This window comes from Nelumbo lutea, chromosome 4 (assembly GCF_056320005.1).
Source record: "Nelumbo lutea isolate HS-2025 chromosome 4, American lotus-T2T, whole genome shotgun sequence".
Classification (NCBI taxonomy): Eukaryota; Viridiplantae; Streptophyta; class Magnoliopsida; order Proteales; family Nelumbonaceae; genus Nelumbo; species Nelumbo lutea.
Window position 1 is genome coordinate 30916620 of NC_142687.1, and position 19549 is coordinate 30936168.

At 36.2% G+C, this 19549-nt stretch overlaps 1 protein-coding gene across 1 annotated transcript in view; it reads left to right on the forward strand.

Moving 5' to 3' along the window:
* The first annotated feature begins 234 nt into the window (after positions 1–234).
* The window catches only part of LOC148854965 (DEA(D/H)-box RNA helicase family protein), a 39714-nt gene continuing 20399 nt past the window's right edge, over positions 235–19549 (forward strand). The window contains exons 1-8 of the mRNA XM_088941509.1: positions 235–1078; positions 8440–8591; positions 8680–8767; positions 11152–11397; positions 12915–13010; positions 16836–17024; positions 17143–17302; positions 17380–17510. Of these exons, the coding sequence (XP_088797635.1) occupies positions 665–1078; positions 8440–8591; positions 8680–8767; positions 11152–11397; positions 12915–13010; positions 16836–17024; positions 17143–17302; positions 17380–17510 (1476 nt within the window). The 5' untranslated portion in view covers positions 235–664. The remainder of the gene's footprint in view (positions 1079–8439; positions 8592–8679; positions 8768–11151; positions 11398–12914; positions 13011–16835; positions 17025–17142; positions 17303–17379; positions 17511–19549) is intronic.

Sequence of the window (19549 nt, forward strand, 5' to 3'; positions counted from 1 at the left end):
AAGGTATGAAAAGAAAGGGAAAGACAGAAAAACCAAGAGTTGTAAAGGTTTTCCTACATTTTCCTTCAGACCAAACATAACCTTAAGGTGGGGGCATGGTAATAAATGAAAGACTTTGATTTCCTTGTTTTAGGCTTTCAGCTGAGGGGTACGTGGGTTGAATGGATGTGGCCATGTGGACGAGTAATGGGTAGCTCTCTCGTTTAACCATGCTAAAGCTCAAATCCTCATTCCAGATTTTTTTAGGCAAAAAGAAATGACATGGCATTTGAGTACACGTGGTAGCAAGGTGGAAATTTTTCTTGAAAATCGGTAAAGCCACATGGCAATTGTTTTGTCCACGTTGGACATTGAGTGACTCACCCGCGGTGGATGCTTTTCTTTTGGGAAGCATTATTATTTTCTTCAAGGAATCAATCAAAGGTCCGAATTTCTTCCCACTACAGAGTAAGGAGCTCTCTGTGCTTCTTCTCCACATCCTCCTTCCTCGTCACCACCTCTCCGGTCATCACCAGCACCACATAAACAAGTGACAACCTCCATGCATTCTCCATCGCTCGCTTAATCCAATTCAAACCCTAACAAAGAAAGGATAAAAGCGAGAAATGCTAGTTGAAGAACCCGGCGTCGTATCAGACATCTGAAACCACAGTCATACCATACCATGCCCTACTCCGCTTTTCTGCGGGGCTGCCTCAGAAACGGTCTTCGCCTGACCATGTCTCTGAGACCAACGGCTCTGCATTTCACAATCCGTTCTTATCCAAGAAAGCCTACGACTTTCAGAACCACACTCTTTGCCGCCATGAAACACCGAGCCCTAGCCTACGGTACTGTATGCGTTCCTCAACGCCTGAGCTCTGTCATAACATGCTCCATTTCTCCCGTAGTCTTCACTGGCTCTCTCGACTTCGATTGGCGGGAGGATCAAGGTATCGTCTTGAACCCCAGGAGCACTCCTTTCCCTTACTTTCAGACGCAGCAGCTGCAACAGAACATGCAGTATGGTAGGTATGCTTATGATGATTACTCGGAGGATGACTCTGACCAGGACGTGCAGTCGACTTCGTCGCAAAAGGTAAGGCTTTTCAATTGCTTTACTTGAGGGATTTTAGGATGCAAATTTGATTGAAATTCTCTCAGCTTAGTAAAGTAGAGATGCACTTTCTTTTGCAAGCGATGTTGTGGAATCCGCGTCGAGAACAAAGAACTGAAGAATTGATAATTCACCTTTGTTATAAAGTGAAACAGAAACCATACCAAATAGCAGTTCTGCCACGGTCATTCAAAATGTTCAATTCATTTCAGATGCCTCCCCCATTGGGTTTAATGGTTTAATGCCTTCCTACCTTCATCCGGCATTCTTCTGTAGATTGGGGAAGAATAGGCCTAAGATGTCAATATCTCTCAATGATGAGAAGGAAAGAGTCGTGGTTGAAAGTTGAAATGACTAAGATTCCCCGATCGTCTTGATTAGGGTTGTTTATGTGTGCTAATAGTAGGAGGACCAGAGGACTTCCTTGTGGGAAGGGCCAAATGAAGAGAAGGAATTTCACTTGGTGGCATGGGATAAAATCTGTGAGCCTAGGGAGAAAGGTGGTGTAGGTTTGAGGAGCTAAAAATAATGAATAAAGTGTTACTCAGCATGTGGCTATGGTGTCTTGGGACAAAATAATCAGTTATGGAGGCAGGCGGTAGCCAGCAAATATGGCACTGCCCCTATGGTTTGGGAAACTACCATGCCTGTTCAATCTTATGGTTCTTCTGTATGGAAGGGATTAATGAATTTAAAGGAGGTTTTTTTGACAGGAACATACGGCTGAAACATGGGTACAGTGAGTATATTTTCTTTTGGAAGGAAAGTAGAATTTAGATGAAGAGGCTAATGATATGTGGCTTGAAATGGCTAATTGTATAAATAATGTAGCAAATAACACTTTAGGAGGATTTAAAAGAAAATGGCAAAGTGCTAGAGAAACTTGGTGGTGGAATAAAGAGGTTCAAAATATAATCAAAGTGAAACGAGCATTCTGTAAGGATTAGAAAAAGTCTAAAAATGTAGAGAATTTAGAAAAAAAAAATATAAAACCATAAGAAAGGAAATGAAAAAGAAAGTGATTGAAGCTAAATTTAAGTCATTTGATGAACTCTCATAAATTAGGCAGTAAAGAGGGAGAAAATGGAATATGTAAACTAGCAAAGACAAGAGAAAGGAAAAGCAGAAATTTAGAGCTTGTTAGATGCATTAAAGAGGACGGTCAAAGAGTCCTGATAAAAAGTTGAGTAAATCAAGGAAGATTGTTTTGAAAAATTATTAAGTGAAGAACATATGAAGGGTGCTAATCAGCGAAGGATTAATAACTCTAATAGTACTAAAAATAATGTGCTTTTATAAAATTAGAATTTTTTGAGTGAAGGAGGCATTGGTGGTATCCCAATAGAAGTGTAGAAAGTATGTGGGTGGTGGGCCCATTATAGCCAATTGAACTATTTAATAGGATAACAGAAGCAAAGAAGATGCTGAATGAACAAAGTAAGAGCACCATGTTGCCTATATTTAAAAACAACGGCAATATACAAAATTATAATAATTATTATAGGGTCAAACTTATGAATCACAATATGAAACTTTGGGAGAGAGCAATTGAGCAAAGGTTACAACATGAAACAAGTATATCAGAAAGTCAATTTGAGTTTATGCCAGGAAGACCAATCATGGAAGGCATCTTTCTATTTAAACAACTTATAGAAAAGTTCAGAGAGAAGAATAGAAAGATCATCACATGGTATTCGTTGACCCAAAGAAAGCATATGATAAAGTCTCTATAGAGATAACTAATCTTAAAACACTTGTAAAAGAGAAATGACATTAAATTTTATAGTTACAGTGGGTCTTCACCAAGGCTCAACACTTGGTCTTTATTTATTTGCACTAGTCATGGATGAATTAACTAAACATATTTAAGAGGTCACATGGTGCTTGTTGTTTGTTGGTGACATAGCATAGTTTTCAATGCGTCTAGGCGATTCTGGGCAACACTGGGGTGCCTAGTCGCCTAGTTGCCTAGGCAGATAGGCGATACAAATTTATAATGTAAAAAACTAACTTTTGGTTAGTCCCCTAGTTTCATATACCATTCAGCTTGTATATTAAGTGAAAAATAGCCATTCTCTTTTATTTAGAACATTAAATTTCCTCTAAAAATGTGGAAAATCATCACGTCTAAATGATAAAAGTCTTTTACATGTATTAACATTTTCTTAATATATTTTCTTTTTATTTATCTTCAAAAAAATTCATTATTTTCAAAAACAATACTACTATAATAAGTATTTAATAGAGCAATTTCATATAAATTAGCAGGTAAAGAAGGTTATTAACTTTATATGATAAATACTCGAGATGGAAAGTAAAATAGAAAAAACAAGGATGGGGTTTCTATTTAATTTAATTAGAGAGAGAGAATAGAAAAAAACCTCTTTATAATTCTATTCTTTCTTTCCTCTTTGTTTCATTCATTCATTCATTTATTCTCTCTCCTCAAAATCCTTCAATCTTTTATGTTTCAATGGTAAACATTAAAAAAAAGTGTACATATAATAAAATGTATTAATACATAAATTAATATGATACAACAATATGAATGATATTATAAAAGGCGCCTCCCTTGTCATTTTTGTCGCCTAGACAGGCGCTTAGTCGCCTAGAAGGGTGCCTAGTTGCTAAAAGTCAAGACACCCTTGGGCGCCTAGTCGACTAGGTGACACCTTGACAACTATGTGACATAGTATTATTAATTGATGAAGTTTTGGGGACCATTGTAAATTTTGTAACTTTATTGGGATTAGAATGAATCCTTATGAGTGGATACACCTTGTCATTGTAATATCTAGGTTCTCATTATAATATAATTTTCAAATTTCTTGCTGAAAAAAAAATAATAATATTAATTGATGAAACTAATGAAGGATTAAATAAAAAGTCGGGTTTATGGACAAATACCTTTGAAAGAAGTGGTTTTAAAATAAGTAGAATTAAAATATAAAATATACAATGCTACTTTAATACTAACAGGTAACAGGAGTGCAAATCAAGGTACACATGACTAGGCGACTTGTGATTTAAGAGATGCACCTAGGTGCATAGGTGAGGCGCATTTTAGAGTCTGCACCTCGTCTAGGCCTAGGCGTAGTTGGGCCTAGGCCAAGTGATTGGGCCAGTGTGCTTTTTGCCTCAGCCTGGGTGCATGCCATTGTTATATCTTGTGCATTTTTTTTTGTGATTTTTGAAGCTTGGTGATTGGGCTGACCCTTGACTGATCTCCTTGAGGCAAGCCCAAAAAAGACCATGTTACGGCCTTAAATTCTTAATCCCTACAAAAAATGTTTTATTGTTTTAATTATCTTTTATTAGGAAGAATGAAAGAACAACATTAGCAAATAGTGGGGTTCTTGGATATGCAATTAAGAAAGAAATAAAGAAATTGAAAGTTTGACATACTTGAATATGTTTTATATGCTATTTTTGATTTTATTGTTTGCATTTTCATTTTGAATATGCTTTATATGTTATGGTTATGCATTTTAATTTGAGCTAATGAGCTTTTTTAAAATATTTAGTTTAGAATTAAATTTTATATTTTTAATTAATGTTAATATTAATATTTTCTAAATTTATTTTGTCTTTTACATTTTCAAAATTTGCACTTTTTTGTTATTTTTATTTTAAATTTGATGCCTTGCTCCTCGGGCGCAAATGCTATTTGTTCTTTTTTTGTGCCTTGGGCTTTTAAAACACTATGTGAGACTAGGAGATAACTCAATGCAACCTCTTCCATTTATCTTGATTCAATAATCCAACACAAGGGAGAGATTGATGAGGATGTTTGCTATCAAATTAAAACATGATGAGAAAAATGGTGGGGTACATCTAGAGTCTATGTGATAGACAATTACCATTTAAGCTAAATGGGTAATTTTATAATGAGGGGTTGAGTTTAATCTAACGAGGGGTTGTAAAATAAAAATGGGATTGATTTCTAATCAAGATGGGTTGTAAAATAAAAATGAAGCCTTTGGAGGATAGGTAGCTGAGCTTGCCTACACAAAGGAGGGGTTGAAGGCACGGTTGTATTATATGTACCCATTCTTTAACCACAAAGTTATAAAAAAAGATTGTTACAGATAGAAAAACCTTCTTTACCTTGGCCTTGTGGGAAGCATGTATAAGATCATCTCTAAGGTTTTGGCTGAGAGGATAAAAAAGTCCTTCCCTCTTTGATCTCTCCAAACCAAAAGAAGAGGAGAAAGGAAAAAAGGGTTGGTGTGCAAATTGGATTTGGAAAAGGCCTATGATTGGGTGGATTGGGACTTTTAGCTAGACGGTTTAAGGTTGAGAGGTTTTGGAGTAAAATGGTGTAAATGGATAAAGGGTTGTATTTCCTTCTCTCATTATTCCATTGTAGTCAATGGAGTAGCTAGAGATTTCTTTACAGCTAGAAGGGGCCTTCGACAAGGTGATTCCTCTCTCCCCTTTCCTCTTTACTATAGTCATAGATGTGTTGAGTGATTTGATCCCAAGGGCTGATGTTACAAATCTGATAAAAGGTTGGAAAGTTGGAAGGGAAGAGGTGGTGGTTACACATTTACAATTTGCAGATGATATTGTTATATTCTGTGAAGGGGAAAGGGAGTTGCGTAGTGGGATTAAATAAAGAGCGAGAGTCGAGAAGAGGTAGAAAACCTTGCTAGGTTGTTGGGGTGTGAGGTAGGGGACTGGTCGATATTGTACTTGGGACTACCTTTGGGGGGGACCCAAATTCCGATAGCTTTTGGTATCCAGTAGTGGAAAGATTCACAAAAAGGTTGGTAGTGTGGAAAGGAATTACATCTCTTTAGGGGGAAGAATAACACTAATAAAGTCAACTTTGACTAATCTGCTAGTGTACTATTTATCTACCTTTAAGATCCCTACTAAAGTAGCCAGCCAACTAGAGAAATTAACGAGGGACTTCTTCTGGGAGCCAGGGGACACAAAGAAGGATCGCCTAGTGAAGTGGGAGATAGTGTCCAAATGTAGGGATAGTGGGGGTCTGGGGATAGGGAATATTAAACTAAGGAACGTAGCACTGCTGGGAAAATGGTTGTGGTGATTCCCCCTGGAATAAGATAATCTGTGGCATAAGGTGATTGTGAGTATTCATGACATGGAAGATAATGGGTGGGATGCTGGTCTTGACCTTAGGGCATCTTGGTCTTCTCCTTGGAAAGCGATCCATGGTTTATTGCCTTCCTTTCTTCCGTATATCAGGTATGGTGCTTGTGTAGGCAATGAAGTGTGGTTTTGGGAAGATGTTTGGTTTGGGGATTCCTCTCTTAAAGATAGATTTCTGTATATACCTGGGTCATTCCTGTTTGGACAACAAAATTTGGTTGGTGTCATCCTTTGGCTACTTTACATTTGCTTCTTTGTTCACTGCCCTCCTTCAGTCTTCTAACATTGCATGTTCTTTTCCCTTAAAAGAAGTTTGGTGTAACCCAGTACCCTAAAAATAAGGGCTTTTTGTTGGGGGGTAGTACTCCAGAAAATCAACACTCTGGATAAACTACAAAAAAGAAGACCAAATTGCTGCCTTTCCCCTCATGTTTGTTGTCTTTGTTTGGGCTGTGGGGAGACAATTACACATCTTTTATTGTCTTGTCCTTTTGCTTCTTTTGTGTGGAATTGGTTTTCCTCTTTGTTTGGCTGTAGGTGGACCCCTCCTTCTGACGTGGCAAGCCTTTTCAAACCAAGCTTCTTTAGACTACCTAAGAAAAGAGGTAGGATGATGAGAGCAATGAGAGCTGCTATCCTTTGGTCATTATGGGAGGAGAGAAATAACAGAAATTTCCAAGAGAAAGAAAGATCCAAGGAACAAGTCATTGATAACATACTTATTAAAGTCATACATTGGCTGAAATTATGGCCCTACTTCAAGGTCTGAGGCTGGCCAAGCAATGGGGTTTCCAAAATTATGAAGTGGAGGGAGATTCTAAGCTGTTAATAGGATAGCTGCAGGCCAAAAGTCTGGGGGAATGGACTTTTAGACAGCAGATGAGGGAGATTTATTGTTTAGCAAGGGAAGCTGGAGTTATCTTTATTTGGATAAGGAGGTCAGCCAATAGTGTGGCCGATACTTTGGTAAAGCAGGGGACTCAAAGGGAAAATCCTTTTTGGGCTGTACTGTAAATCTTGGGATAAAATATGGGGTCAACACTCATGCTGAGAGTGTTTGGCATTGTATGTTTCTCAATGAAAGTTACCGTTTCCAATAAATAAAAACCTTCTTTACCTCTCCTTAATCTCCTTTTTTTTATGCATCTTTGATGATTTAGATCTGATTTCTTAGCTTTTTTAGCATTGTTATATCTCCATAAATTTCTTTTCTCCCCATTTCTACTTGCTTGCTATGCCTTGTAGCAATATCTCCTTATTCTTATAGTTTGTTGAACTTAATGTTTTTACTTGTCAATTCTCTAAGGATTTCTTTAGTCACTTTCTTAATACAATTTGTTATCTGAAACCACATATCATTAATTTCTTCCTTTGCTTCCTATTTTCCATCAGGTTTTAAGTTATCCTTAAATCATGTTATTGTTCTCCCTAAAAACAATAAAACTTCTCCTTTAAAACAATAAAGCACAATATAAATATTTCTCAACCTAATGGAATAATACTTAAGTAACCAAAACTAGTGATTGGAGTAATATATACAATTCAAGACCTAACTAGATTAAAGAAAAAAATGAAAGAATAGAAAAAAAAAAAAGAAAACTCGAACCTAATTCAAATAACTAAAGTAAAAATCTATCTTTCCAATAATTTTAGGATTAAGCCTGTAGACATGTTTTTATAAAGAAACTGAGTTCTAAGTAAGTTGACAAATCTTAGCTGTCCTGAATTTTGAATCCATAAAAACTTAGTTAATTCACTGTTGTGATTGGATATGGGCTGTTTTTGTCTAAAATTATAGCTGGTTTTTAGGTAAAAAGGTCTTAATGGTGGTGCTTTGTTAGTTACTGCTATTGTTTCAACTGTTGTTCTGTTTGTTGGTGGGCAGAAAGGGTTGCTAAGTTAGCTTTTGGTCCATTTCTTGACCTGCTGTTTAGACTAGGTTGCTGTTAGACTTTGGTGGCTGTTTCCTTTTTGTATAGATATGATATTTGCCTTAGGCTTCTGCATCATGGGTATCAACTGACTGGGTAATGATTCATTTAGTGTGACCCTCAACCAACTGGTTGTAACTAGTTGATACTTTTAATAACACTGCAATTATCATTAGGATTTACTTCTTTTACGTGTGGTTTTCTTTCGCCTGTCATTACTTTTGGGCTTATATTGTTTTATATGAAGGATGTATTTGTTAAACCTCTAATGTTTCTCCTTATTTTGGTTTTCAGGGTTCTACTCTTGATAACATTGATGAATGGAAGTGGAAGCTAACCATGCTTCTGCGCAATAAAGATGAGCAAGAATTGGTATCAAGAGAGAAAAAGGACCGACGGGATTTTGAGCACCTTTCAGCATTGGCTACTAGAATGGGTTTACATTGGTATGCCAAACTTTCTAGTCCCAACTACTTGTCTTGCATTTTTGTCTATCCAATGTCTTGGATCTTGAAATTAATTTAATTTTGGCAGTCGTCAATATGAAAAAGTGGTCGTCTTTAGTAAGGTTCCACTGCCGAACTACAGATCTGATTTGGATAACAAGCGTCCACAGAGGGAGGTATTATTCTAATTACTTGGTACTTTTGTTGACAGTAATACAAGAAATTTCATTATAAAAAGAATGGTGCAAGGGTAGGCAAAGAGCTTTCATCACAACTGCAGCAGAAAATAGAACATTGCAACTTAATTCATAAAAGCAACTTAAGATACAATGGTTTATTTCTTTCCAAATACCTCAACGTATTGCAAACATAATTAAGGCTCCATAAGATTTTTACTCTTCTGCCTCCTGGAAATACAGGCCACTTTTGAAAAATTTTGTTTGGAGCCTTTGGTTCTTGAAAGGAGAAAAGAAGCAGCCTTGCAATGAATAAATACTTCACAAAATATTCTTCAAATCTTATGCATACTTGCATGGTAGCATAAACTGGTCATCTGAAAGCCACAACAACCATAGGTGGAACTGGAGTGCTCCATACCACTTTCAAAAAAAAAAAAAAAAGCTCCATTTAGTTCCTGATAACTGTACCATAAAAAGACTTTAAAGAAAACTTTCCATCTGTACATATTTTCCACCGACTAGCATCTCATGTGCCTGGGTCAATTTCAGATGTTTCCAGCATGCTCAGAAAAGAGATGTACTCCTTTAACTCCCTATCTTTTTTGATGGTAAAAAGAAAGAAATTTTATTAAAGATAAAATAAAAAAGGTACAATGTTAAAAGGGATACTATACAATCTAATAACCTCTTCTTCTTTTGAAGCACTGATTAACAGTAATGCCCTCAAAACTTAAATGATAGTCAAGGCAAAGATCACAAAGCTTCTGTTCCCTACTCTACTCATTTTCCTAGTTCTTAACTCTAGACCTTTTCCCACTAGAAATTTATATTGTATACCCTGCAAACTCTTGAAATTTCATTGTTCTCTTCCACACACAAACCCCATGAAATGACAAATCTCCCTAGTATCCCAATCAAATCTTGCTACACCATATTTGCATATGGCAACCCTTCTCCATATAGCTTTTCTTTCTAACCTACAGCCTTGTTACCACCTTTAGTCATTTTCCTTATCCCTTAAGAAGTCTCTTTGAAACACCATACTTGATAAGGGTCTTTTAATTAGAGATTAGAGTAATGTGATGTCTAATCAAATAGCTAAATATCTATATTCCATCTTTCCAACATAGCTAGTTGTGATATAGAAGCAAAGCCTTTGTTCAAGCAAATCGTGCAGATTTCTCCAGCTCAAATCAAAGACTCTTCTGTTGATCGGTAACAATAGATTTTGTTAATGCGTGAAAAAATGATACATGCACTCACACACACTCACACATCAAGCACCCCTTGGTAGCTAACCACATACCAATCAAACAATTTTTCCTTGATTAACATTAAGACCAGAAAATCCTCCAAAATTTTTTAAAATTGTCCAAGCCTTTTCTGTTGATGTCTTAAGAAAAACTGTAATATCATAAGCATATTTTAAATGAGAAATAATTGGATAATTGGACCAGCTTTAAATATTTCAGTAGGTCTCAGATCCTCTCCAAATCTTATCATTTTACCAAGAACCTCAATAACTAAAGCAAATAATAAAGGGGAAACAGTATCACCTTGACAAGTGCCTCTAGATGCTTGAAAAATCTTATCCAAACCCATGTACCAATAGGGGTGCAACTTGGGTACCTGAAACCAAGTTGAAGGCTTTAAACTGCGGTGGACCCAGACCTTTGGTCCATACCCATTCAAGATTAAACAAAAGCCCAACCCAAGTCTGCCCAAGTTGCACCTCTATTTACCAACAGGGAAAATGAAGCCAATGAGACACAATGCCCAATCACTTGTTTTTTTCAAATTCCATGGAATGTAAGGCTTGCTAAAGAAATCTCCATTCAACATGATCATATACCCTCTCAAGATCAATATTACATACATATCAGCCCTTGCTTCCGTCTTCTCAACCTCAAATCAACACGGTTCTGCTATCAAATCCCTCTCTAGAGAGTTTGTCTTCCTTCCACAAATGCTATTTGTTTTGAACTCACAATATTATGAAGCAGTCCTTTCTACTTATGATACAACACTTTTGGAATGATTTTATAGACACTTAAAGGGTGACTGATTGGATGAAATTCTTTCAACTCCAAAGCACCTTACTACTTTGGCAATAATGTAATGAATGACAATTACATCCCTTTCCAGCTCCCATTGTAATTTTTCTCTTTCTCTCTCTCTCATTTACCAAGCAATGACATCATTATTTAATATTTTTGCAGTAACATTGTACTCTCTCTTTCTCTATTATTCTTCTTTGAAATATCTTTTTTCTTAATTTCAAGTTAGGTCATGGTTGCTTTTATGGTTTTCAAAGTAAAACTTTCTTGTTTTTTAAATCTAGAAACTGTTATTATGTCTTTGACATTCTCATAAATTGACAGGTGGTGATACCATTTGGTTTGCAAAGAAGAGTGGATGTTCATCTTAGAGAGCACCTTTACCGGAAACATAAGAATAAGGGTGCTTTTTCAGATGTTGCCTTTTCAAGATCAAGCAGCAGTGGCAGTATTGCTACAGATGAAGGGCTTTTTGAGCAACATGAGCCCCTTGCACCAACTAGTGTTGTCATGGAGAAAATCCTTAGGCGGAGAAGTTTGCAACTGCGTAATCAGCAACAAGCTTGGCAGGTTTGTTTTACCCTGAGTCCTGACAAATTTCAAAGAGTGCCATCTTGTTTGTAATTAAATGAACCTGTCATGTATTTCTTTATTTTTTTGGACTTAGTTTACTGTAAGGTAGTCTCTTTTATTTGGTGGGCTGCACTTAATCAATGCAGAGTGTATTATGGAGTCAAGTTTTTCAGTTCAACTGTACTGAAGAAGAACCTTTTTTTTTTCATATTTTCCTACTGAAAATTGTTTATATTTTACTTCGAAAATATCATTGACATACTTTATGTACACATTTTGTTTTTTCTTTTTTGGACAGAAATAATTATCAGACATCTTCCCTGGGTTGCTTATGATTTATTATTATTCTATCCAATATTTGTTCCTCTTCCTTATAGTAATTTTCTTTTCTTCCGGAAATGTCAATCTCTTTTGATTCCTTTTCCCTAGAGCTGGATGTAATTTCCTGTAATTACTTCGATATGTCTTCCTCTTAAAATCTTCTTTGTAGAATTGATCCTTCTGACATTTTTACCTTCTTGTGATGCTTGCTCCTAGTAAATGGTATATATAATATATTATATATATTATGTCTCCTTTATTTGTCATCTTGGTTAATTTAGAGCTTGTGTTACCTTTCACCGCTTAAGTGACAATAGCGTAGGAGGAAATTAATGAGTGGTTGGGTTCCTTACTTTATATTTTCAATTATCAATCTTTCCTTTCCCCCCTCTGTGTATTGGTTGTCAACCTTTCTTCTTGTTTATAACCATGGTTCCACTATTTTAGTAAATTGCTATTTTCTTTTTCTTTTCCTTTAATCAACACTGTATCTGCTCATTACATTGTTGTTTGCTTGTGTGTGTGTGTGTGTTTAATTTAATGGCTGCAGTTGTTATTTGAGTTCTATATAATATTCATGACTTTGTCCTATTAGTTTTCTAATTTTCTTTTTCTTGATTGGTTATGCTAAACTTTATTGATACATGGAAAATAATGGATTAGAGTACAAAGTGTGCCAAAAACCTCTCTTAGCTTAGGTCAACACCAGCTACCTAATCCACGATCAAGAAGTAATCAATCACATACATCCTCCAAAATAACATTCTTCTATTAACCCCTTGCCTTGCTAGTGCAACATCAAAGCTATTGACTGATCTATGGACCCATGTGAATATTGCTGTCATTCCATGGCTAACTGTCTTGTTTGTCTCACTGTGTGTTAATGCCACTAGCCATTGTTGTTATTTTTAAACCAACTAGCTACTTCCTTTGAGTCCCCTTCCACAGAGAATTTTTTTCCAATCTCAAACCTTGTAAGACGATCAATAGTTCTTCTATTGTGGAATTTCCATGGACAATAGGACCTGAGGATATAGTCATTATGTTTCCTGGCTGTTTCTAAAAGTCAACCTTACCTAAACAGCACCCATCAAAGTTTACCTAGACAGCCAATATTTTCTAATTTTCTTTATATACTATAGTTGTAGCTTATAAAATAAAAACCTTTTTTTTTGACACCTAATTTTGTGCAGGAATCTCCGGAAGGTCAAAAGATGCAAGAATTTCGTAGAAGTCTTCCTGCTTACAAAGAAAGAGATGCATTATTGAATGCCATTTCACAAAATCAGGTTAGTCATTATGTTAATGGTATGATTCAGACATGAAAACATGGAAAGAATCCATGGAGAAGATCAGTTTTCTAAAAAGGGCAGCCCAGTGCACGAGGCTCCCGCCAATGCGGGGTCTGGGAGGGATCAATGTGGGCAGCCTTACCCCTGCATATGCAAAGAGGCTGTTTCCAAGATTTAAACCCTGGTCACCCAGGTTGCAGTGCAACCCAACTGTTACGCCAAGGCCCACCCTCATCAGTTTTCTATGTTAAAGAAAATGCAAATTGGTTGTTTGTATGTACAAATTATATGTGCAAATGCTATTTGTATATTGAAATGCAAATAACTTTAATGTATACACACTAAGAACATTTTTCTTTTCAATTTCAATATGCTGCTCTCAGTGGTCACCATTAATAATGATTATGACACTTGCCATGCCACCTGCAGTATGTGCTATATTGAAGTTTCCTTGCCAGTTGCCAGAGCCATTTTATGACACTGTGGCACTGCAACAGGGCAATGGCTCAATTTGGTGCAATGGGCAACACTAACAAATAACAATACTGGGTAGATGTGGATTCAAAATAGGGTAAAGTAACTTTCTTATATATATGTAAGTTTTTGGCATTATGTATTTTTAATTTCATGACATTTTCTTAACAGCAGAAGCAATATTACAACTTTCAATACTATTTTTTTTTTGATAATTCGACTTTCAGTACTATTAATGATTTAATTTGGTTCAACCTTCTCTACTATTTATGTTGTGACTACATTTTATCAAAAAATGGTACGATTACAACTTTCAGAACATTCTGTATATAACAGATTCTATTTTTTTAGGTTTTGAGTGTGTGATTGTACGTATTTTAACATTTATTTAAGTTTTATAAGTTTCATATTCTTTCTAATATTTTTTTAATATTTAACAAATTTCCTAATATTTTCCGGATATCTGATTGAAATTTAGGAAAAGTTTCTGTAATACCCCCATATGTGAGATGACAAAGCTGAAACCTCAACCGTGCTCCCTACTTAATGGCATATTCACTAAAAGTAAAAATAATAAACAATTCAGTTCAGGCATTCAGCCATTATTTAATGGTCCCTTAGTCGGAAAATTTCAAGTTGACCTTACTTTTATTAGAAGAAAAAGGGAGTATACAATCCTTAGAGGCACTTTGATAACAGCTGAAGTGGATGAAACTGAATGACTTATTGGTTTGCCTTTTGGCAGATACAATAATAAATATATTCAGGGGTATAGTAATCAACCCAATTTCTGCCAAATAACTTTTTCTTGAAGGGATTCACAACCTTAGGTGTCGTATGTTTGGCATGTAATTTCATTTAAACTGATGCATAAGTATGGGAGTGCAAATGGTTTCATGCAAATTTTGATTATGGGAATGCAAAGGGTTCACACCTGCAGGGCCAGAAAAGAGTAAGTTTACCTTCTCCATCTCTCAAAACCCCTCCTATTCCAGAAGGGCCTGGATTACCTTGGTTACTCCCATCAAAGTTCGGTTTAACAAAACCTTCAATTGGTGGTACCCAAACAACCTCCAAATATCATCAAAAGACTCTAAGGTCTTGGTCCAATGGATCACCCTAACCATCAACAATTCCTGATTTCTTCCTTACTTCTCTCGTTCTCTGTGAAGATTCTTGCATTCCTTTTTTCCCAGATGGTCCAAATCAAGGCTGCTCTGACACATCTCCACATTATCCTTCCCCTCTTTTTTGGCCAAGTAAGCAAAGAAGGATCAAATAGCATAGCTGCATATTAACCTCCATTGGTAAAGTCCACCTGCACCCAAGCAAAGAGAAAAACCAAAGCCAAATAGCTGCAAATGAAATTGCATTGCAAACAAAAAGAGTCTTAATAATTTATTGACTAAGTCATTCAGTTCAGCCATTTCAGATGTTGTCAAATGGCCCCTTAAGCCCAAAAAAGGAGTAAAAAGAATAAAAGAGAAAAACAGGAGGAAATTATGTTCCTTCTGTCTGTCATGGGAACAAACATGATAAAAAAAGCAAATATATGAGAATTTTCTTTCCCCTGGTGTAGACCCGTTCATGGGCCGGGCTCGGGCTTGGCTTTTGCCAAAATTTGAATGGGCCCGGCCCGAAGCCCAAGCCCGATACAGTGTAAATTCAGGCCCGAAGCCCAACCCATGGACGGGTCTAACCTGGTGACACTTGAAGATTTATAATTGATATATCATTAAACTTAGTGATAGGAATAATAGAGGCAAGAATAGAAATAAGATCAAGACTCAAATAAGTATGACTCGGATTCTGTACAAAACAAGTACACCAAGACTCTTAAGGGTAAAATATGGAAAATGAAATTCAGCTGGGTTAAAAGGACTGCTAATGCTTTTGCTGATGCTCTAGTGAAACAAGGGGTGGGAAGAAATCAGATGTTTTGGGCAGAATTGTAACCTGTACTATAAAATTAATTCCGGTGAGGAGAGGTAAGAAAGGTTACCTCTCTTCTGCTGTGTAATTCTTCTTTAATTTTAATGAAATCATTTTTTTTTTCTGAGGAAAGGTAAAGTATAATTGAATTAAAGCAAAAGGTCCTTTGTACAATGAGAAGTTGTATTAAAAGCTGTCAAAATAAAAAAGATTCTTAAGGGTAGACCAAGAGAGGGTCACGAGGACAAGAAGGTGATGTGGGGATTGATATTGAAGCACCTTGGATGCCAATCAATTTATCAAATAAACTGCAGTTTGAACTGCATCTCCCCCAAAACTATCAGACATTCATATGAAATAGTAGGCCTCTGGAAACTTCCACCATGCATTGGTTCTTCCTTTCTACCACTTTCCATTTTTTTGAGAAAAAGGTGAGGTATTGTTTTCATTAATTTAAATCATGTACAAGTATAGCCATGTACACTGAGTCACTATTCGGAAGTGTTTGCATTGCCATAGTGGCCTGCACTACATTACAAAATCAATGATGCGAGCTCAAAAAAACTATGATGGGGTGTATTACAAAATAGTTCTGTTGCAGCCAGTCAAGAGTGAACAGTTCCCAACACTTTCTTGATCACTTCTACTGTGAAATTTCGATTCAAAACTCCTTTGGTTTCTTTCTTTCCAGATACCCCATGAAATAGCTACTGGGATGATACTCCACAGCAATTTCTCTTTTCTGCTGAGGGATAATACTTTCAGATTGCAAGGGTACACCTCTCCTAAGTAAGTAGGTTGTCCCTGTTTAGGCATTTGTCTAGTAACCAGACTGATGACTGAGGGAAACTTGAGTTCTCAACATTGCAATTCTGCTTGTAGAAGGATTTAATGGAGAAGTTGCTCAGCTTCTTCCATCTCCAACACCTTGAGTCCGTCTGGTCTGGTTCCGGGCAGCTGCTACTGGATTAGAGTACTTGGTGTTTTAGAATTAGGTTCTGAGCTGAGATGCTTTTAGTTGGCATTTATGTGTAGCAACAATTATTTACAACATAGTTTGGTCAAAAGTCCATGTGAAATCCACCAATTACCATAGATCAGTTTCAGACTTTCAGCTTTCCAATGTGGTAACTTGTGTCTCAATTTAGGCATGTTGCCGTGCTCTATGAGGCACATGATATTTCTTCTTTTAAAATTTACTCAACTTGATTCAAGAAAGCATCCTAACCACATGGGGTGAACTGCATGAATATTTTCTGCCTTCCCAGCCTATCTAGCGTTTACTGTTGATTTCATATCACTTGTGGTTGATTCGTACACACACACACACACACTGCCTACTTGTGTTCTTTTTTCCTTTCCACTAGATGATTTTGTACATGTAATGATAGGTGGAATCTTTATGATGATTTACAGGTTGTGATCATCTCAGGTGAAACTGGTTGTGGTAAGACCACACAACTTCCTCAATACATTTTAGAATCTGAGATAGACGCTGCCCGTGGAGCTGTATGTAGTATTATATGTACTCAACCTAGACGAATATCTGCCATGTCTGTTTCTGAAAGAGTTGCAGCAGAGAGAGGAGAGAAATTGGGTGAATCTGTGGGTTTCTGCTCTCATTGATTATTAGAGTGTTTGATAAATATTTCTATTTTTCGGACACCTTCAGCATTCACATATTGAAGAAAGAACTTATTTCTTCATTTTTCTCTTATGGAAGGTTGGTTATAAAGTTCGGCTAGAGGGTATGAAGGGGAGGGACACACGCCTTCTTTTCTGTACTACAGGCATCCTGCTGAGGAGGTTACTCGTTGATAGAAATTTGAAAGGTGTAACTCATGTTATTGTGGATGAGATTCATGAGCGTGGGATGAATGAAGGTATTCATGGCTTTAATTCATGTTATGTTCTTGGATATTTGGATGTGAGTTCTGACAGTGGTTTGCATTAATGCCAGATTTCCTGCTTATTGTCCTAAAAGACCTCCTTCCTCGTCGGCCAGATTTGAGATTGATTTTGATGAGTGCAACTCTAAATGCAGACCTTTTCTCTTCCTACTTTGGAGGAGCTCCAGTGCTACATATTCCAGTAAGTCTGAGATGCTAAAGATAAGCATCATTTATATGTACAAAAGCAATCAATTGCACATTTTCATAATTAACCTTACTAATAAATTAGTTATATAGGTTTTTACCTTTTTGGTTGTCTGAATAATTATTGGCAGTTGTGTTTGATACTTTGATAGGTACAGTTTTAGTGCATATGATGTGTGCATTTTATTCTGTCAAATTATTAGCTTATGGATGTGTTTGCTTTTCTATGTTGTCATTCTTTTTATCTTTTAAGGTTTATTTCAGTTAGCCTGTACCTTTTATCAGGTTTTTACTGATGAAGCAAATCCCATTTAATTAGTTATTGATGCTTGTTTGTGCTTTTTTATTTCACATGTTCAATTTTAGTGCCTCAGTTTTGTTCTATAATACTTGCATGCAAATCCCATATATGCATATTTGTTGATGACTTGGTTCTCACATTAATGACTGGAGGCAATTCCTTTTTGCTTTCTTTGAATTAATTTTTATAGCTTTCCTCCCTGTGTCTACCATCCTTTTTCTTGCCTATTATTGTGTTTATTTTGCATTTTCCCCATTCTAATTTTATGGAAAGCATTTGGTGTATCAAATCCTGCAAAATTTTTGTTTTATTTTAAGATATAACAAGCTGAGAAGTGTTGATATGCTGGTACATGGCACAAGTGCCGGATATTCAGATGTCCATAGCTTTCCAACACGTAAAAAGGCCATTACCCAATGTTGGTCTTAGCTGTCTGGGGTATTCAAATATCCATATCCTGACATCTTTTTTTGTTTTTGTTTTTTTGTTTTGCTTAAATCGACTGCTCTCATACTTAAACCTGCATTCTCATGCTTGTCAGCATAATCTTACCATTGCTCCAAGTAATGGCCCCTTGCTGTCTGACCCATCAACCTCAAAATTTGGTTACTAGGACATGGTAATAAATAATGTTTAATTACATAATCTAAAATATTGTAAAAATAATAGAATTAAAGTCTGGACTCTTTGTTCTTGTGATACCTTTTTTTGTGTGTTCTAAGTGCCAAGATTTTTATGTTGATTTGAGAATTAGAGCATCTCTAAGATGCTACAAGAAGTGTATACCAAGTGCCAAGTGTTGTCACAGTGTCACGGGCCTAACAAATGTGGAGATTGAAGGGGACTCAAAATTGGTGATAGGATGGTTGAACGATCCAGAGTCTATGATATGGTGTTTTAGGGATGGAATGAAAAAGTCTAAATGGATAACCAGGAACATAAACTTGACAATTTCTTGGGTTAGGAGAACAGCTAATGCTATGGCTGATGGGTTAGCTAAACAAGGGGTAATAGGGATAATTTGTATTGGGCTCATTTGTACTTGTTTACTCATCTAACATATATATACATGTGTGTGTGTTTGGGGGGGGGGATCAGACTGGATTTTGTTCAGGTTGCATAGGGTTTCAGCCTATGCAAAACTCAGGTTTGGGCCGTATGGCTCGTCCAAGGTGATCTCTAAAAGTGGTTTATTTAGAGATGCTTCATGAGAAGTTTCTTTATTACTTGCTCAACATTTTGGCTGAACAAAGGGTTTCAGTCTTTAATTAAGGATCCAATCTTAAGTTAAGGCTTATGGTTAAAAGAAGAAGAAAGCAAGTGTTCGAAGAAAGTATCAATATATCAAAGTGTAAGGAAAGGTTCAAAGGATTTGGTGGGAGTGTCAGTGGTGTATCATGATCTTCCATTTTGACCGAAGGATTTTATTGTTTGGATTATGCCTATTTGTTTCAATTTGGAAAGACATTAAAATTTAGAAATTAAGGATGAAACTTCTTGGAGTTCATTTCAATGGAAAGAGAATGAATGTTTTTCTGTTTTTGGTTTTTTTGTTTTTCCGTTTTTGATAAGTACCATAGACTTTTATCAATAAGAAGCAAAAGTGTACAAGATGTACATCCATACATTACAAAAGGTAGTCACTGCTACCTTTGCCCTTATCACATAATTACATCTTATCCCAAAACAAATAATTTTTGCTCCACCCCTTGTTTTGCTAATGCATCATCCAT